This window comes from Falco peregrinus, chromosome 14, assembly GCF_023634155.1.
Source record: "Falco peregrinus isolate bFalPer1 chromosome 14, bFalPer1.pri, whole genome shotgun sequence".
Taxonomy (NCBI): Eukaryota; Metazoa; Chordata; class Aves; order Falconiformes; family Falconidae; genus Falco; species Falco peregrinus.
Window position 1 is genome coordinate 24,222,652 of NC_073734.1, and position 15,218 is coordinate 24,237,869.

Here is a 15,218-nt window from a genome sequence, read left to right on the forward strand (position 1 = left end):
AAATTATTTGCTTGTGCTACATATAAAATCAAATTATAAATTTGTTAACAGTACTCCCAAATAGTCCTGCTCCTGATGTCAGCAGCTAGGGAGCAGGTTTGGGAAGAAAAGCCCTGCAACACAGTATACATAAATTGTAGCAAGTTCTAAAGCAGGCCTTAAAGCTAAAGTCTCATTCAGACTTCAGTCTCAAAACATCACGGAATTGCGTGGGAAGACAACTGATGTAATTGTAGATGGGCCTTAAAAGAAAAGAGAAAAGTGAAAGCCAGTGGAATGCAACAAGTTTATTAAAATCTCCATGAATCTAATAATTGTGAAAGGTTTACTGCAGGCATATAGCAAGATCTTTCCATGTTTTCTCCAGGCTGTTTCTAACAAGCTTCAGCACTGATTTCCAGTGTCTGGTGTGAAGGAATAAAGAAGTCAGGCATGACAGAGATGCTCAGCTAGGCTTTTCTTCAAGGGCAAGGTGTCTCTCTGGGGCTCTCTGCTTTTCACTAGAACAAGAAGGGGGATGTCAAAGGAAAACTGCACCAGGACATCAAGTAGAATATTCTACAGAATAGTTTCAGTGCTGACTTCCTGGGGGGTTACTTGGAGACCTCCCCTGGGCACTACTCAGGCAGTCAAAGAAACTAACTAAACAAAATAAACCAATACTCTTTCTTGGTGATGCAAGTGTTTCCAGAAGGTCATTGCATAAGCGTGTTATATTTTCATAGGAAGGCAGCTGAAGCTGTGCTGACTTACACCTGCTAGGGATTTGGCCCAATATATTTTAGTGATACTAAAAGCTCTTCAGAGAGAACTCCTCAGAAAGAAAAAGCTTACTCTGGATTTCTTTGTGTACATGTAATAAATACTGGGATTAATGAGCTCTACCTACCATGACTTCATACTGTTGTCTTCTCTTTTCATTCCTTCCTGTATTATAAGTCGAAACTGACAATTTAACAGTGGTTTCTTCATCCTCACAGATCTTCAAAATATCTAACACCTTCCAAAAAATCAGGAGAAAGAGCTCTCAGCTTTCTCACAAAATGACAGTACTTCTACACACGGCCTGCTAACAGAGCAGATGCTGCATACAAGAACAGTAGCATAAGGTTAAATACAGAAGATCTATATTGTTATGTTCATATCCTGCTGATAGATCAAGCTGATAGTGGTCTTATTTTTAGACTGCTTCTCTGTATCAAATTCTTAAACACAATTATTGATACTATCTGTTACGTAAAGCTCTTCTGGAGTCACACTCTTGCCACTACTTTTGAAACTGCACTGATGGCTTTGGCTTATTCTTTGTCTTAACAGGAAATACAGCACAAGCAATGTGAATAATTTGTCTGTTCATACATCAAGACAGAAATTTGGCAAAATCATTTGTGAGGTCACTGTGAAGTAGCTTCAAGTTTTGTGTTTGGTTGTGGTTTTTTTTTTGGGGGGGGAACTTTTGCAGTCTTGTTCAGAATTATTACTAGTATTCAGGGCTAATATAGTTGAGCATTCCCTCTCCAGCTCCATCAGGGCTTCCTCTTCCTCACAAAAACATTTAAAAAACTCCCATTTTTTTTGGATCCAGCTTTGCCTCCATCTGCTAGAATGGTTGTATTTATCATGAAGTAATTACAAATGCTTTTAAGAACATGGATTTGTTACACTGGTCACAGTGTGATTAGTAGTACAAGCAATGTCTTTTATTACGTGTTTCCCTACAGTTGCTCCCACAAAAAGTCACTTCAGTACTTTTTGGGTCTCGTTCCCAGGCAAAAAGCAGGTATGTTTCCAGATGCCCCGATTCACATGCTGTCATTTGCTCTCTGAGACTGTCTTCCTCTCAGAGAAAAAAAGAGTAAAAGCAGGAGCTGGAAAGTGTGGGACTTGCCATAAATACGTTAAAGCTACATCTTTACTGAACAGTGTCTGGGTTGCAAGCTTGATAATTCAGCACAAAGACCAGCTTCGTGACACCAAAGTTTTATTTTTATCACAGTTTACGCTGAGGATGCTACAGCAACCAGTCAGCTGAAACTGTTTCCATGCCTGACCAACTCTGACACAGTGTGGACACCTCCCCATTACCTCTGCTTCAGATTGCCGGACTTGTCGCTTCAGCCGTTTCTCTTCCTCTTTTAACTCCTGCAACAAATCGTACAGGTGGAACAGACTCAGCTCTTTCTCAGCGGGCCCTGCCTGGAAGCAGATAAGCCATGAAAGACAGTAGCACTCTCTGGGTGCATAGCACCAGGTACTCTACTAATAGCAATTGGCACAATTCTGCTAAAGCCAATATCGTGACACCGACTTCCATCATTTAAACATCTAACCCTCGGTCAACAGTTTCTTAAGACTTAACTTTGATTCTGAATCCATCAGTAATGAGCCAGACAGCACATCTTGCACTTTGCTGATGTTTCTGTTCTATGGTTGGAATTGGTTTTGCAGGGTTAGAGATGAAAGGATGGCATTCCAGCAATTGTGCTCTGTGTATCCCCAATGGGAAATAGAAACTTAAAACAAAAAAAATTGCATAACATAAAAAAAAAATTCCTGTGTTTGCAATTTCTGTTTGATTGTCCTAACTGAAGTGTGCAGCATCACAGAATTTACTGGCAGACTTCTGCCCCCGGTTACAGACTCACATCAATGATGTTAGTGGAGCAAACCCCCTGCCCTGAATGAGAGAATGTGGCTTAATGACAGCACTCCACCTTTTCTGGAGTATCTTTTCTTTAAGGCTGTCTATCCGTCAGCAATGCATTAAACCTCAGCATCTTGTGCTGTGTCTGCAAGGTAAGCTTTGTGAGATTTAAGCAACAATGTGAGCCAAGAAATCCGTGGCAGAAACAGAGCTAGAATCCAGGATGCCTGCCTCTGCCTGTCGGCTGTTCTCTCTTCTTCAGAGGAGAATAGCAGAGGAAATTTCAGCTTCCCTACCATGAATCTGCAGGACTGAGCCCAACCAGCATCTTGCAAGATCCCAGTGGCTGTGTCTACACTGCCTGATGACCAAGTCTGGGAAGATGACCTCACACATGGCTAGAGCAAGCTTTTCACGCTACACTAGGTCCTGCGTGCCCAGCCACTTCCAGCAAGGGCAGCGCATCTCCAAGGGCATTTGTGTTGTCAGCCTGGAGGCGCTGTGTGAGGGAGGTGTGCAGATGGAGCAGAGGGGCAGCAGGGAATATGTTATGCTTGTCGTTCTTCCACTGACATGTCACCTTCCCTTTATGACTTGTGATCTAGAAGAACTCCAAGATAGAAGTAGTTTTTCTTCATACCTGGTATGTGATGCATGAAATTTCTGGGGTCACAGAGATTTCATTTCTTCTTCTATTCCTCTTTGTTGCTTTGAAGAATTCCTTCGTTGAGGCAGTAATGTAGTAATCCTTCAGGTGGTACGTCAGTTGGATTCTCTCCTCTGTAATCAGAAAGGTACGTTCTGCTACGTCTTCATCAGCAGGCTTTTTTACATTTCTGTGGAAACACTCCTTGATTTCCTAATGGGGGATTAAAAAAAAAAAAAAAGAGATGGAAGGTTAGACAACACAAAATGGGCAAAATTTGCAGAGTTGGGTAAAAACGCAAGGTAAAAATTGGGCTCTTCTGCCTGGACTACAATAGCATCTCTTGGCCACTAGTCCTACTGTTCTTTCCTATGCCTGAGGAAAAAAGCAGAAAGCTGCTCAAAGCAATACGGAAGTCTCCTACTTGTGGAGCCGAGTATGCTGTCCAAGCTCAAAGTTAGCTTGGGATGCATCCCTGCCTGAAGGAACCGCAGGAAGCAAGGTATTTTGGAGCACAGCAGTTTCCTGCAATCCCAACATAAGGAAGGAAAAAGGAGCGTGTTGGGTGCTGGTCCAAAGGCAGGCCACGGCATGGCTCTGTCTTGGCAGGTGAAGTGTCTGAGCCATACTGCCAGGTGTTGGATTTCCTCCCTCTCCTGAGAGCTGACTAGGGGAAGAGGCAGAGTACCTGCTTGTAACAAATCAGAGTGATGGAACACTTCATCAGAAATGTAAAATGTTATTAGTTTGGGGTTAGAACATGAACTCGTTTCACTAGTTTTGAGTCTTGTGAAAAATTCATTCCAAAATCATAATTTTTTCTTTCCTCGGACATTTTCCCAGTCTTAGTTTCCTAGTTTCATTCTAGCTGCTCAATACACTTTGTGACAACTGGTCACGCTGTAGCTCTCTGACAGGCAAGTGACTGTGAGACACAGCAGCTGAATAAGGCTTGGAGGTCACATCTGGAGTTTTGCCTTGGCTGTGCCCACTGAAAGTGAACCTAAAGCTCTAGGCAGTATGGTTTGCATAACATAAATATCACAGTGACAGGTATTTCTCTGTTCCTGCCTTGGGCATACCGTTATGGGCCGGGAGTTGATGTCCGTACTGGTGCCAGCCAAGTGTACGTTCTTTTCTCTTTGGCCAAACTCCATGTGCCGGATGTGCAGGAAGTCATCCCGCCCCAAAAAGTACTCTGTCATCTCACGAGCGTTTTCAAGACGTTTCTGGAGGCCATCAGCTCGTGCCTCACTGTAAAACTCCATCGTGCGGTCAGTCTCGGGTTCCAGCGATGTATAGGTGTGAGCTAAGGACGTAAGAGAGACTGCATACATTTTCAGAGTCAGCAGCCATCGTATGGTGAACACAAGTGTGTCCAGAGGAAGCCTCACCTTCCTCAGCAGGCAATAAATCAAATGCATGGACTGTTATCTCCTCACTGCTGCATACAATATGCCATGGCCCAGGACAGCAGGACAGCTTCGCAGGGCCACTGCCTTTCTTACACAGTAAGGCAGCAGTGAGTGGAGCCTGGACCCTGCTCTTCCCAAACCAGGAACAGGCACAGCCTCTTTGCGTGAAATGCTGCTTTAGCAACAGATCTGATGCAGGACTTTCTCTCCCCCAGCTACACAACACTGAGAGACCAAACAAAATCCTAAGGAGAAAGTTTCTACTTCTATCACCTCTACTGGTAAATTATATCAACCTATAGATGTGATAGGGATGTGGTTTTCTTCTGTTATGCTGGAGGGGAGCACTGTCCAGGACTGGAAGCCCATAACTCAATTCTCTACTCTCCACTACAGACCGTATTATTTATCTAGGGAATTCATCCCACAAGTTTGCCACCCCCGCAATTTTGTGCCTTTGCCACTGCCAGAAGGGATTCACATGAAGTCCCATCATCTGCAGTGGCTGCCCAGATGAGCTGGAATACCTTTAAGACCAAAGAGGCGTCCTGGGCTGAAGTACACTGTGGTCAGCTGCATTTGTTTATTCACTTCTCTCCTATCCAACATGTCTTCTCGGTTTGTGAACCACTCCCTCCCTTCTACTACTTCAGTACCTGGCAGGAGACAAACCATTCCACAACTGTACATCACTGTTGGAGGTGGTAACAGTCACCTGATGAACTCTCAGTGTCTGTGCAAGCACCCTGCGCTCCTGATAGAGATGCAGCAGACCTAGTATAGGCACTGGAATTGGCCCAGTACACAGGGGTGTTTTGTAGATGGATCCTAACGTATGTTTGAGTAGATGAATTATACCTTAAGAGGGTTTACACCACTCTAGCAACAAGGACTAAAGCAATCAGCTCAGGGGGAGAAAGCGGCATGGCAGATGGCTACAGTTAGGCAAGAGAAATTCTATCCCAAATACTTAATGATAGTGCCAGGAGTGAAGGGAAATGAGATTGGCAGAGGACAGGACACTGTGTGTCCAGTAGGAATCTGCACGGTTTCCTGGACCAGCTCTTGAAGAATAACACTTTCCAGTACAGAAATATCCACAGTCTGTAGTTGTCCCTTTCTATGGCTCCTGTCGACACCAGTGGGAATAGTGATACTATTGGATCATATCAAACCAGCCTTACCTTTCTCTGAAGACTCAAAATCCAAGCAGCTGACCTGCAACACCAAACAGCCTCAGCACTGGGGTCTAAAACAGATCCAGACTCTTGCAGGATCCCCTAGCAATGCTGGAAAGTTCTGGGGTTTGACAGACAGTGGGCGTGATGAAGTGTTTGAAGATGTGGTAGACAAGTCCCCCACAAATGTGAAAGGAGAATGAGAAAGGACAAGGGAGACTGGCAAAAAGGGGACCACCTCCCCCTTCCCATCAGCACACCCCGGGCCATGTTTGCTCACTGCGTCAAGTGTGTTCACTCCTTCCTCTTACGTTCTAAGTCTGCGTAGACAGTGAGGCGCTTCACCAGCCCATCTCTATTCAGGTATGGTGCCCATTTCTCCAGTTTTGCTTTCTTGTACAGGATCACCTTCCTCCCCTGGGAATAGCGGGTCTCAAACTCTGCAGTGGGCAAGAGAGGTGTCAGAAGAATTTACTCCCTTATACTCAGCCCAAGGAGAAAGAATTCAAGAAGCAGAAGATCATGCTCTAAGGGAAACTGTGCCTTTATTGATTGTGTTCAGCTGCCAGTGAAGCTGTTCAGACCCTGCCTGTTATGCTTTAATGTTAAAATAGTGTAATAACTCTTTTCACTCCCAAAGCAGGTATTTGATAATGCAGGGGCAGTCGTGTGTGTCTGTCTGCCTGTGTCTGCAGGGGGGTTCCCACCCAGGATGAGACAGTACACTGAGGGCAGGCACTCAGACCAACAGCTGTTGCTGCCTTTAGCTACCACACTTCACCGCTGTACCTTGTCCATCCTGAAGGGAGAACTCCTGAATAAGAGAAATGTCCCAAATCCACTAAAAGGTTTGCAAAGGTTTGCAAAGGTCAAGCAAAGAGCAATGGAAGAATACATACCTCTGGGCGACAGCTGAATTGGAGCTACCCATGATGGTGGAATGTCAAAACTCATGTCTTTCTCCTCCTTTTCCTGCTGGAACAGAAGCAGAGATTTGCATTTTTGGCAGCTTCTCTCACTGTGCCAAGAGGCATTTTGGTTCTAGAGTGTGGTGCAGCAATCAGAGCTCAGCTCGTGCGAGGCTGTGCTGGTTCTGGGGAACATGCTAGCACAGTTCTGAGCACTGTGTCAGTCACACGCAGCCTGAGGACAGAGGCAAGCAAACGCTGCAGTTTATGAGGAAGGAGAGCTTTACTGCATCCCCACACTCTCACTAGCACCTCCCTACTCAAGCCTAATGAAATGGTCTTCTCCTGGCTAACATTCATGCTGGACAGGGGATGAAGGTGACAATCGCCATTCAAACTAATGACCAGCTTATTGTATGTAGACAGTGGAGGGCACTTTGCTCCCCGGTTATGGGCACAGGCTGAGAAGAGCAGATAACAGGAGGGAACGTACTGTTACTGGCATTCCTCCGTCCTGCTGTGCTGGTGCAATGCCTGCTTTATCATGCTGTGCTCTCCCAACAGGACAACATACCACTTGTTGTTTCCAGTACACAGCATTTTTGGTATATTAGTGTACATACATTATTTCAACATTTGGTTGGCAACTTCACCTTGCAGCCAGAAGGGCAGAGTGCTGACCAGCAGAGAAAGGGGAACCAGAAAAATGTTCAGTTTGGATTTTATTGTTTTAAATTCTTCCATCCCAAAGGTCAATGCACGGGAGGCCTGCAGAGAACCCTAGCTACTTAGGACACCAGAAGTACCACTTAGGGTCCTGCTTTAAGAAGCATCAGATCTATTCAAGATTGAGAAGAAATCAAAAGTGCCAACCGAAACCTAGCTAGAGTAACAGCGATCTGACCTGGAGAGGGCAGCAGGCAGGGAGGCATAGGCAGGCGTACGGACACACCAGTTCAATACAACATCCCTGCTGCATGAGAGCCATCATTTGGGTCACTCACTATAGAGGAATGAAGCTGGGTTAATTAGCATTGGTAACATACAGCTGTGGGCTGGCTTCAGGGGCGGTGGGTTGGCTGATGTAGGTAAGGTGCAACTGTGGCTGGTTCTGTTAAGAGGTTGGGCAGCCAAGGAAGAGAGAGCGGCCGAGGAAGAGAGAGGAGGAAGAAGCAGAGAGAAGAGAGAGCAGTGCCCTGAATGAGAAGAGACTAGGAGAAGGCAGCAGAGGGACTGGCATGAAGAGTATGTTGGTATGTGATAGTAAAAGACCTTGTTGCAGCCTGCTAGTTTTGAGAGTGCTGTGACAACTCACCATGTCATCCATGTTGCTGTCAGGTAACTCATTTTCCTTGTAATCTGCAAGCAGCTGAAGAGGCTTCTTGCTCTCCAGAAGCATAATTTCCCAGCAGATAGTGTTACTCAAGTCAAAGATGAGATCCTAGGCCATAAAGAAGAAATCCACTTAACTAAAGCGCAGTGTCAAGGGCCTGACATTAAACTGAACGCTGCTTCTGCCCACCTGTGGTGCTCTGGACCTGGCTGGGTGTCAGAGAGTTAAAGGACTCTAGACAGACCCTGGATCTCAGTGAGGTGACTCATCAGACCCTTGGCTGGCTGATGGGACCCTGAAGACTGCCCCTGTGCCTAGAGATCTACAGACCCCTTTCCTCACGGTGGCTCTGCCACAGATGAGAGGAAGTTGCTGGAAATGCTTCTGCCTCCTTCCTCGGGGCACATACTGTCCCAAGGTCAACCTGCGCTAACTCACACCCTTGCCTCCCTGACTTTGTATCAGCTGTGGAGTAGCTGAGGTGTGGGAAGGGCCTAATAAAGATTTTTTTCCTGCCTTGAGCCATGCCTGAGAGGCTCAAAACATCCTTCGCCTTAAAAACTGTTGTTTGAGAGAATGAGTGTCCAGCCAGCCTTAAAAGCTGATATTCTAGTGCTGTAGGGGTTTAACAGATCTGATCTGTATTTTCTAGCTCAGGGTCTGGGATGTCCTGGGGTAGTCTGAGTCTATGGAATCGGAGCAACATGACCAGAGCCAACACAGGGAATGGTGAAATGGAAACTGGGATCACCACTGATCTTGGACTTCCGCAGGACTCAGGTTATCCCAGCTGTCCCTCCCAGGCACAGGGTGTTTCAGGGCTCATTACCTTGCAGCCACTCCGGCAGTCCTGCGTGTTCACCCAGTAGTTCCTGTGGTTCCAGATGCTCTCGATCCCAAGGAAGCTCTCATCCTTGGTGCTGTGGCTGCTTCCCGTGAAGGGGTTGATGAAGAAGGTCTCAGGAACCTCCCTCTTCCCAGACAGAACCAAAACCCATGCGTGCACCCGTAAGCCATGCAAACGGTCACGCCTGGGCTTTTCCACTTCCTGTAGTGCAGAAGACTGAGCAGTCATTATTGCCACTTCACCCCAACCCAATGGGCAATCTTATTCTCCCCTCTCCCCACTTCTAAATATCTCCAGGCCCTTAACACTTCTTCTGAAGAAGAAACGTACTGGGTATGTACTACCTCACTCATTTCTGTGCCAGCACACACCGTGTTCCCAGAGGCCAAGTGCTCATGGCCATGACCAGGGTTGTGTCATACTTCACAGTGGAGGGTGGTGAGCTCCTTTCTTTGGTCACCCATTACCTGTGTCTCAGCTCTTGGTCCTGGAGTTCACAGTGAGGTGGCCCTCACTAACTCACCGTGACCTTCCCCTCTTCTCTTTCCTTCTTCTTTTGAGCAGCTTCAGCCTCTGCCTTCTTCTTGGCCTCCTGCTGAAGGTCAAACTGGCTCTGTCGGACTGGTGGGAACTTAATTCTGTATTTGCTGGACGACTTCTTCTCCTCCTCTTTTGGTACCTGCCTCTGCAAAAGCAGGGTATTGCTGTGAAGCCCAGCAGAGATCGAGACAAGGGAGAAAATGTATGGCTTACAGGTACCTCCTGGTTCCCAACCCTTGGCAGACTGCGGTATCTGACTGGTAAGCAGGAATTCTGTGAAGCCAAAGAGGCCTCTTAAGGAACTGTGGAAAATCACTCAAATGATCCCTTTGGTAAGCTCCCTGCTTGGTACAGACTGAACCCCAGCCTGGACCTGAAGCTGTTCCCCCTAGCTCAATTCTGGAGCTCCCTGGAACAGGCTGAGCACACATGCTGGGCTCCTCCCTGCCCACTCGCTGCAGGTCTCACCTCCTGTGGCTTCTTGAGCAGTGGGCACAGCTCCAGAGTCTCATCCAGGGTGCATATCTCACGGCTAGCATACCCATGCACGCAGTAGGCATCATACCCGGCCCCAATCAGCATGGAGCACAGCAGCATGCTGAAGTCAAAGCAGTTCCCTCGCTGGTATTTCAGGATGGTGGTTGGCGAGTAAAGTGAAGTGGGCTTGAAAGAGAGAGATACATATTCCCAGTGCTCGTCTCATGAAGCTGAAACATGCACTAGGCAGACAGCAGGAGATAAAGAAAGCATTGCCCATATCCCTGGGCTCTGCATGCATAGGGAATCTGTTATATAAAATTCCTATATAAGCCACAGACCCCACGAGTCCCCTCCAAAGTGATATGGGGAAATTCTGACCCCAAATCTGGTGACAAATTTAACCATAGGGAGAGATGGGCAGAACAAGCTCATCAATCTGCTGAATGCTAACCACAACTCTGGAGCGGGGTTTACCTCCATCTCTAGCTGGTCTGTCTGCAGCACTGCAAAGCAAAAGACCCATAAGCTCAATTACAGTTCAAAGGAGGAAACATTCCTTTCTGACTCTCACTGGGGAGCAAGCAAAGGGATCAATTTGAACATACTGCATTACAGAGGGATTCTATATAATCTCCTCCCAGACCTCAGGCATCACCTTAGGTGACTGGAGCAGTTTCCATCTGCCAAATAGAGAGACATTCTCTGTGGTCGCACAGTGCCAGAGTTCTTCTGGAGACCCTGGCACTCTTGGGACACACTTGTCCAGCATGGGGCTGTTGTAGATTGTTTGGGGCACCCTGCAGGGCATCAGCAGTCCTTGGTAGCAAAGAGTATGCTCCCTTCACTTTAGCTGGCTCACAACAGGCCAGAACTTGCCCTGCCTCTGCCTTCTTTCCAGTCCAGACACCTCCCTTCAGCCACGCTCAAATATCCCCACAACTGGGATAGAAATGGCTAAAGCCCCCAGGAACAGTCACTGAGGTCAAGCATCATCTCCTAGGCTTTATATGATCCTTTGTTCCAAGGTGTCTCGGTCTTCGGAGGGGAAGCTTGCCAGCCATAGCAACCCACAGTAGACCAGCTAGTCATCTGGGCTGACCGAGAGGCAGGGTCAGGCCAAATCTTGTAGAAATGGTGCTTAATTGCTGGACAGGTAAACACTGTTCCCATACTGGGATTACAGCTCCAGAGTGCACAGGTCCTGGCAAAACTGGGAGGTTGCCTAAGTAATCAGGGGATGATGGAGGTCAAAGACCTTTGTAATCCCAGCCACAGGGGTTTCCACATTGCATCCTGCTGAGAGGCCCTTCTGTCACCTCCAGGATGTGGCTGTTTCTGATGGGACTCTGGCCCCTTTCTTACCGGTGTGACAGGGGACTTGAGGGGCACCATGGTGAGGTAGTCGGAGACAAAGCTGGCACAGCCATCCCAGTAGTACAGTTCTGGATAAGGCAGCAGGGTTGGCCTCACGGTTGTGCTCACAAACTTCTGTAGTGCAACAAAAGGACTTTGGTTAGCCGACAGATGCCTGGCAGAGTCTCCCGCCCAAAGCCAGCCTCAGACCACCTCTGGATGTTAAGTTGCAGCTCACATTCAGAACCACCCTAGAGCATATCAACAGCGTCAGTAACCCTCTTCACCTGTTTGGAGATGGAAATTGCATGGGCTTGAGAGGCCACCTGCTTGTCTGTGGCTAAAACATCAAGCTCATCTCAGATGTGAGCCAGCTCTTCTCTGAGTTTTCAAGCAAGACAAACAGCTACAGCCCTTTCCAGCTTTTACATAAACCAGCACTTTTTGTCTTGCATGTTAATGACATAGGAAAAATTAGGGAAAGCTGGCCCAAAGTACCAATTCCAGATACCTGAGGGAGCATCAAGTCCAGAACCAGACAACAGTTGTGCAGCTTGGACCCAGACTTAAACAAAACCAGACCACAAACTTCCACATTTACTTCCTTCCCTGCAACTTCTGTGAAGTTCAGAATAAGACCTAACTCTGAATCCAGACTCCTGAGCCTGAGCCTTATTCGTTTCGTGTGTTTCTTTTACTTTCCTTTATGTACCTGTGGTCCTTCCTAAGCATCACACCGCAGGGCTGTCAGCTGCCTGCAGCCTACATGACACCGCCACCGCGTGCACGGTACAACGTGCTTGTGGATTTAGACAGCTGGGGTGTTACTGGGGTGCTGTGTGCCTGCTCAGGATGCTGTGGGCACTGCAAGTGGGTTCCCATTCCCCTTGGCCAGGAGGGAGGGCAGGAAGGGCTGCTGTCCTTCCCCAGCATTTGGCACTACAGAAACTGAGCGCCCCCGGTGCTGTGGCCCAGCCCCACATCACCCCATACCTGCAGGCCACACTCATTGACCGGGTGGAGGAAGAGCGGCTTGCGGTCAGGGTGGAGGTGAGCGTACCGCTGGAGGAAACTGTCAGCAATATGCAACAGCTTCTTTTCCTTTGGGGAATTTATCTTGTACGAGGATGGTAACTGGGATGTGTCAATGGAGCTCCAGTCAAAATCACTTCCAGGGCAGGAGGAGGCAGAGAGACATAGGTAATAAGCCAGGAGCAATTCAGGCAAGATGGCCTACTATCAAAACATGGCAGGGGCTCCCTATTTCTCAGGGAAAAAACAGGGATTGTATCCAAGGACAAGATTTTGACAGAGACAAGTTTCTGTGCAGCAACGGCAAGCTGACATATACCCAGAGGGCCAGGGGATCTTTATATAGTGTCATGATACACCAGGGTATGAATGGACAATGAAGCAAGTTCTCTTGTCTTACTCACATGTGCCCACTCTTGGACAAACACCAGGCACGCAAAAGCCGCTCACTCCCTTCCCTGTGCAAAGCGACCACATGTGCCATCCACATGTGTGTGGTCTCCCTGTGCACCTCAAAGGGACCATCCCTGCTCACCCCAGGAACTGACAAACACCCGTGACTTACGCAATATCACTTGGGATGCAGGCTTGCTCCAGAGACACCTTCTTCTGGAAGTCATCACTAATCGCCGAAGCCTTCAGCTCGTCTTCTCTTGGCTCCTCTTCCTCCTTCAGATCCTGGAACTCCATGCTGCCTGGTCCAGGGCACTACAGAAATGCACACACCAGGGTGAACGTGGTGGGACCAAGACACACTGCAACACCAACCCTTGGCATCCTGGCCACGGGGATTCAGCACATAAGCATGGCTGAGGCAGGCAGAAGCGTGCCAGGAACGGGTAAGCACTAAAGGTGGCTTTGGGCCGCACTCGGTAACTGAGCGGCTGCACAGCCTGGGCGCTGCGAGCGCGGGGCAGACGGCAGGACGGCAGCTCGGTGGGGCACAGCACATCCCCACGCTCCGACGGCAGCGTGTCCCCCGCTCCCGTGCCGTGTGCTCCGTCCGCCGGGAGGCTGCCGGCCCACGGGCCGCTCGGGGACCCCCAGGCCCTGCCAGAGCCAAGGGCTGCCGGGGCCTGGCCGCTGCGCCGCGGCCTTGAGGGGAGGCGGGTGTTTTGCAGCAGTCAGCGGCCCCCGAGGGTGCGGGCGGCCGGCCTGGATGTGTGTGCGCCTCTCCGGGGCGTGGGGGCTGGTTGTTTTCCCCTCCCTTCGGTCGGGCTGACCCCGCGGGCCGCGGGAGGGAGGCACAGGCCTTGCTCTGGCGGGCCGGGCGCGTCCTCCAGGGGCCCAGCGCCGCGCCCCGTCGCCGCAGCCCCCCGGCAACCTCCCGTCCCCGCCGACCCTTCGGCCCCCGCCTCTCAAGGACGGCCAGGCCGCGGCTGCCGCCGCCCGGCCCTCCCGCCGCCTGCCCCCGCCCCACCGCCTCACCGCCTCACCGCCTCACCGCCACGGCAACGGCAGCGGCGCGGGGGCGGCGGCGCGGCCTGCGGCCTCCCCTGCACCGCCCCTCGGCGGCCTGTCCCTGAAGGACCCCCTGCCCCAGACAGGCCCCGGGCTGCCCCCGCGCTCCCGGGCGCTGCCCGTGCCACCGAAACCAGGAACCAAACCTGGTCACACCAGCGCAGCATTAAGAAGCAGGCGCTCACTTATTGCAGCGCTGGGCGCTCGGGGGCGTCTCCGCACATCAAGCACACCTGTCTAATGTCACCGTTACATTTAGACACAAAATTACAAGGCCGTACACTCCCAGTTGCAACGACTGGTTAGTAATTTGCATATAACTGTAATATTTGCTGTGTCACCCTTTCCTGTTGCTAGGCTTGCTCAGGGGAAGGGTCTTTGCCTGGGCAAGGGTCTTCTTGACCTGTGGGCGTGATTTTTAGTGTTATAATGAAGGGAGTTCCCTTCAGGATGCCTTAAAAGTACGTTTTGTTGCCAGGTTGGGCGGCTGGATATCGGCCTTGCCAAGCTGTCCAGTAACTCATCCTACACACACTAGAACCTGGGCGCTCTGGTTGTGGCCTGCAGGGTAAGGACTAAGGGTACTGTGGTCTATGGCACGGGGACTCCCAGTAACCGTCTGGGATAACAGGCAGCACAGCGATCACACCTCACTGGTCAATAAGTGCTAACAAAATCCTAACATGGAGGTTAACTCCCTAAGATCAAAATGATCTCATAACAAACCGTTACATAAACACAAACTATAGAAAGATTCAGTAAAATCTTAAGAGAATCTGCAATACCTGGGCCCAGCCCGCGCCCCCTGGGCTGCCCCAGCCCACCCCGCCGCTGGCCTCCGCACCTCCCTGGCCGCAGGCTCCCAAGAGCTGCCGCTGCACCCCAGGGAGCCGGGCCCTGCCGGCAGCCCGTCCCTGCAGGAGATTTTGGGGTGAAATGAGGGGGAAGCCACCAAACCCACCTGCCAGGGCTTTGCCGTCAGCCCCTCAGAGAGCACAAGGCTGCTCTGAAACTCGCAGGTTTCACTGTCTAACAAAAGTCAACCCTCCCCAACAGAAAGCCAAGATTCTCACCCAAAAGCTGCCAGCAAGATGTGGTGGAGAGGCCTTTCTTTTTTCTTTTTTTTTTTTTTTTCTTTTACAATTGGCAGTTCATTAGGCTGGAAGCAGGGTCAGGGGCTAAACTTTTGTTTTCTGGTTATTGTTCTGGTTAGGCAGCCCCAGACGGATGTATGTTCACGTTTGGTGCTCTGTCATGGTGGCTGCATCCATCACAGCTCCAAGGATGCAGGGTACAACCCATACATGTCAAGAAGCATCACTGTGGGTGATTCCTGCTATTTGCAGCTGGTTACTGTTTCCTGCACAAAGCATGGTGGCAC

At 49.5% G+C, this 15,218-nt stretch overlaps 1 protein-coding gene across 4 annotated transcripts; it reads right to left on the bottom strand.

The window, feature by feature from the left end:
- Positions 1-123: 123 nt before the first annotated feature.
- DRC7 (dynein regulatory complex subunit 7) lies at positions 124-13,748 on the bottom strand. 4 transcript variants are annotated; one of them, XM_055819089.1, is made up of 15 exons: positions 12,942-13,748; positions 12,338-12,512; positions 11,354-11,479; positions 9,980-10,174; positions 9,495-9,656; positions 8,954-9,172; positions 8,107-8,232; positions 6,783-6,855; positions 6,195-6,323; positions 5,233-5,361; positions 4,373-4,599; positions 3,285-3,503; positions 2,086-2,196; positions 890-1,000; positions 124-500 (listed from the first exon to the last, which is right to left on the bottom strand). In XM_055819089.1, the coding sequence occupies exons 1-15, from the start codon at positions 13,064-13,066 to the stop codon at positions 498-500; spliced, it is 2,130 nt and encodes a 709-aa protein (XP_055675064.1). In that variant the 5' UTR covers positions 13,067-13,748; the 3' UTR covers positions 124-497. The 4 variants fall into 4 exon arrangements, with proteins under 4 accessions (XP_055675064.1, XP_055675065.1, XP_055675063.1 ...); XM_055819090.1 differs by having other exon boundaries at positions 2,086-2,142; positions 6,783-6,858; XM_055819088.1 differs by having other exon boundaries at positions 6,783-6,858.
- Between the last annotated feature and the right edge of the window lie 1,470 nt (positions 13,749-15,218).

Excerpts from the sequence above, each read along its gene's own strand:
- DRC7 (XM_055819088.1), bottom strand. The coding sequence starts at position 13,066 with ATGGAGTTCCAGGATCTGAAGGAGGAAGAGGAGCCAAGAGAAGACGAG. Across the intron at positions 12,513-12,941 it reads TGCATCCCAAGTGATATTGC|TGATTTTGACTGGAGCTCCA; the intron begins GTAAGTCACGGG and ends CTGCCCTGGAAG. Across the intron at positions 8,233-8,953 it reads ACTGCCGGAGTGGCTGCAAG|GATCTCATCTTTGACTTGAG; the intron begins GTAATGAGCCCT and ends TTTATGGCCTAG.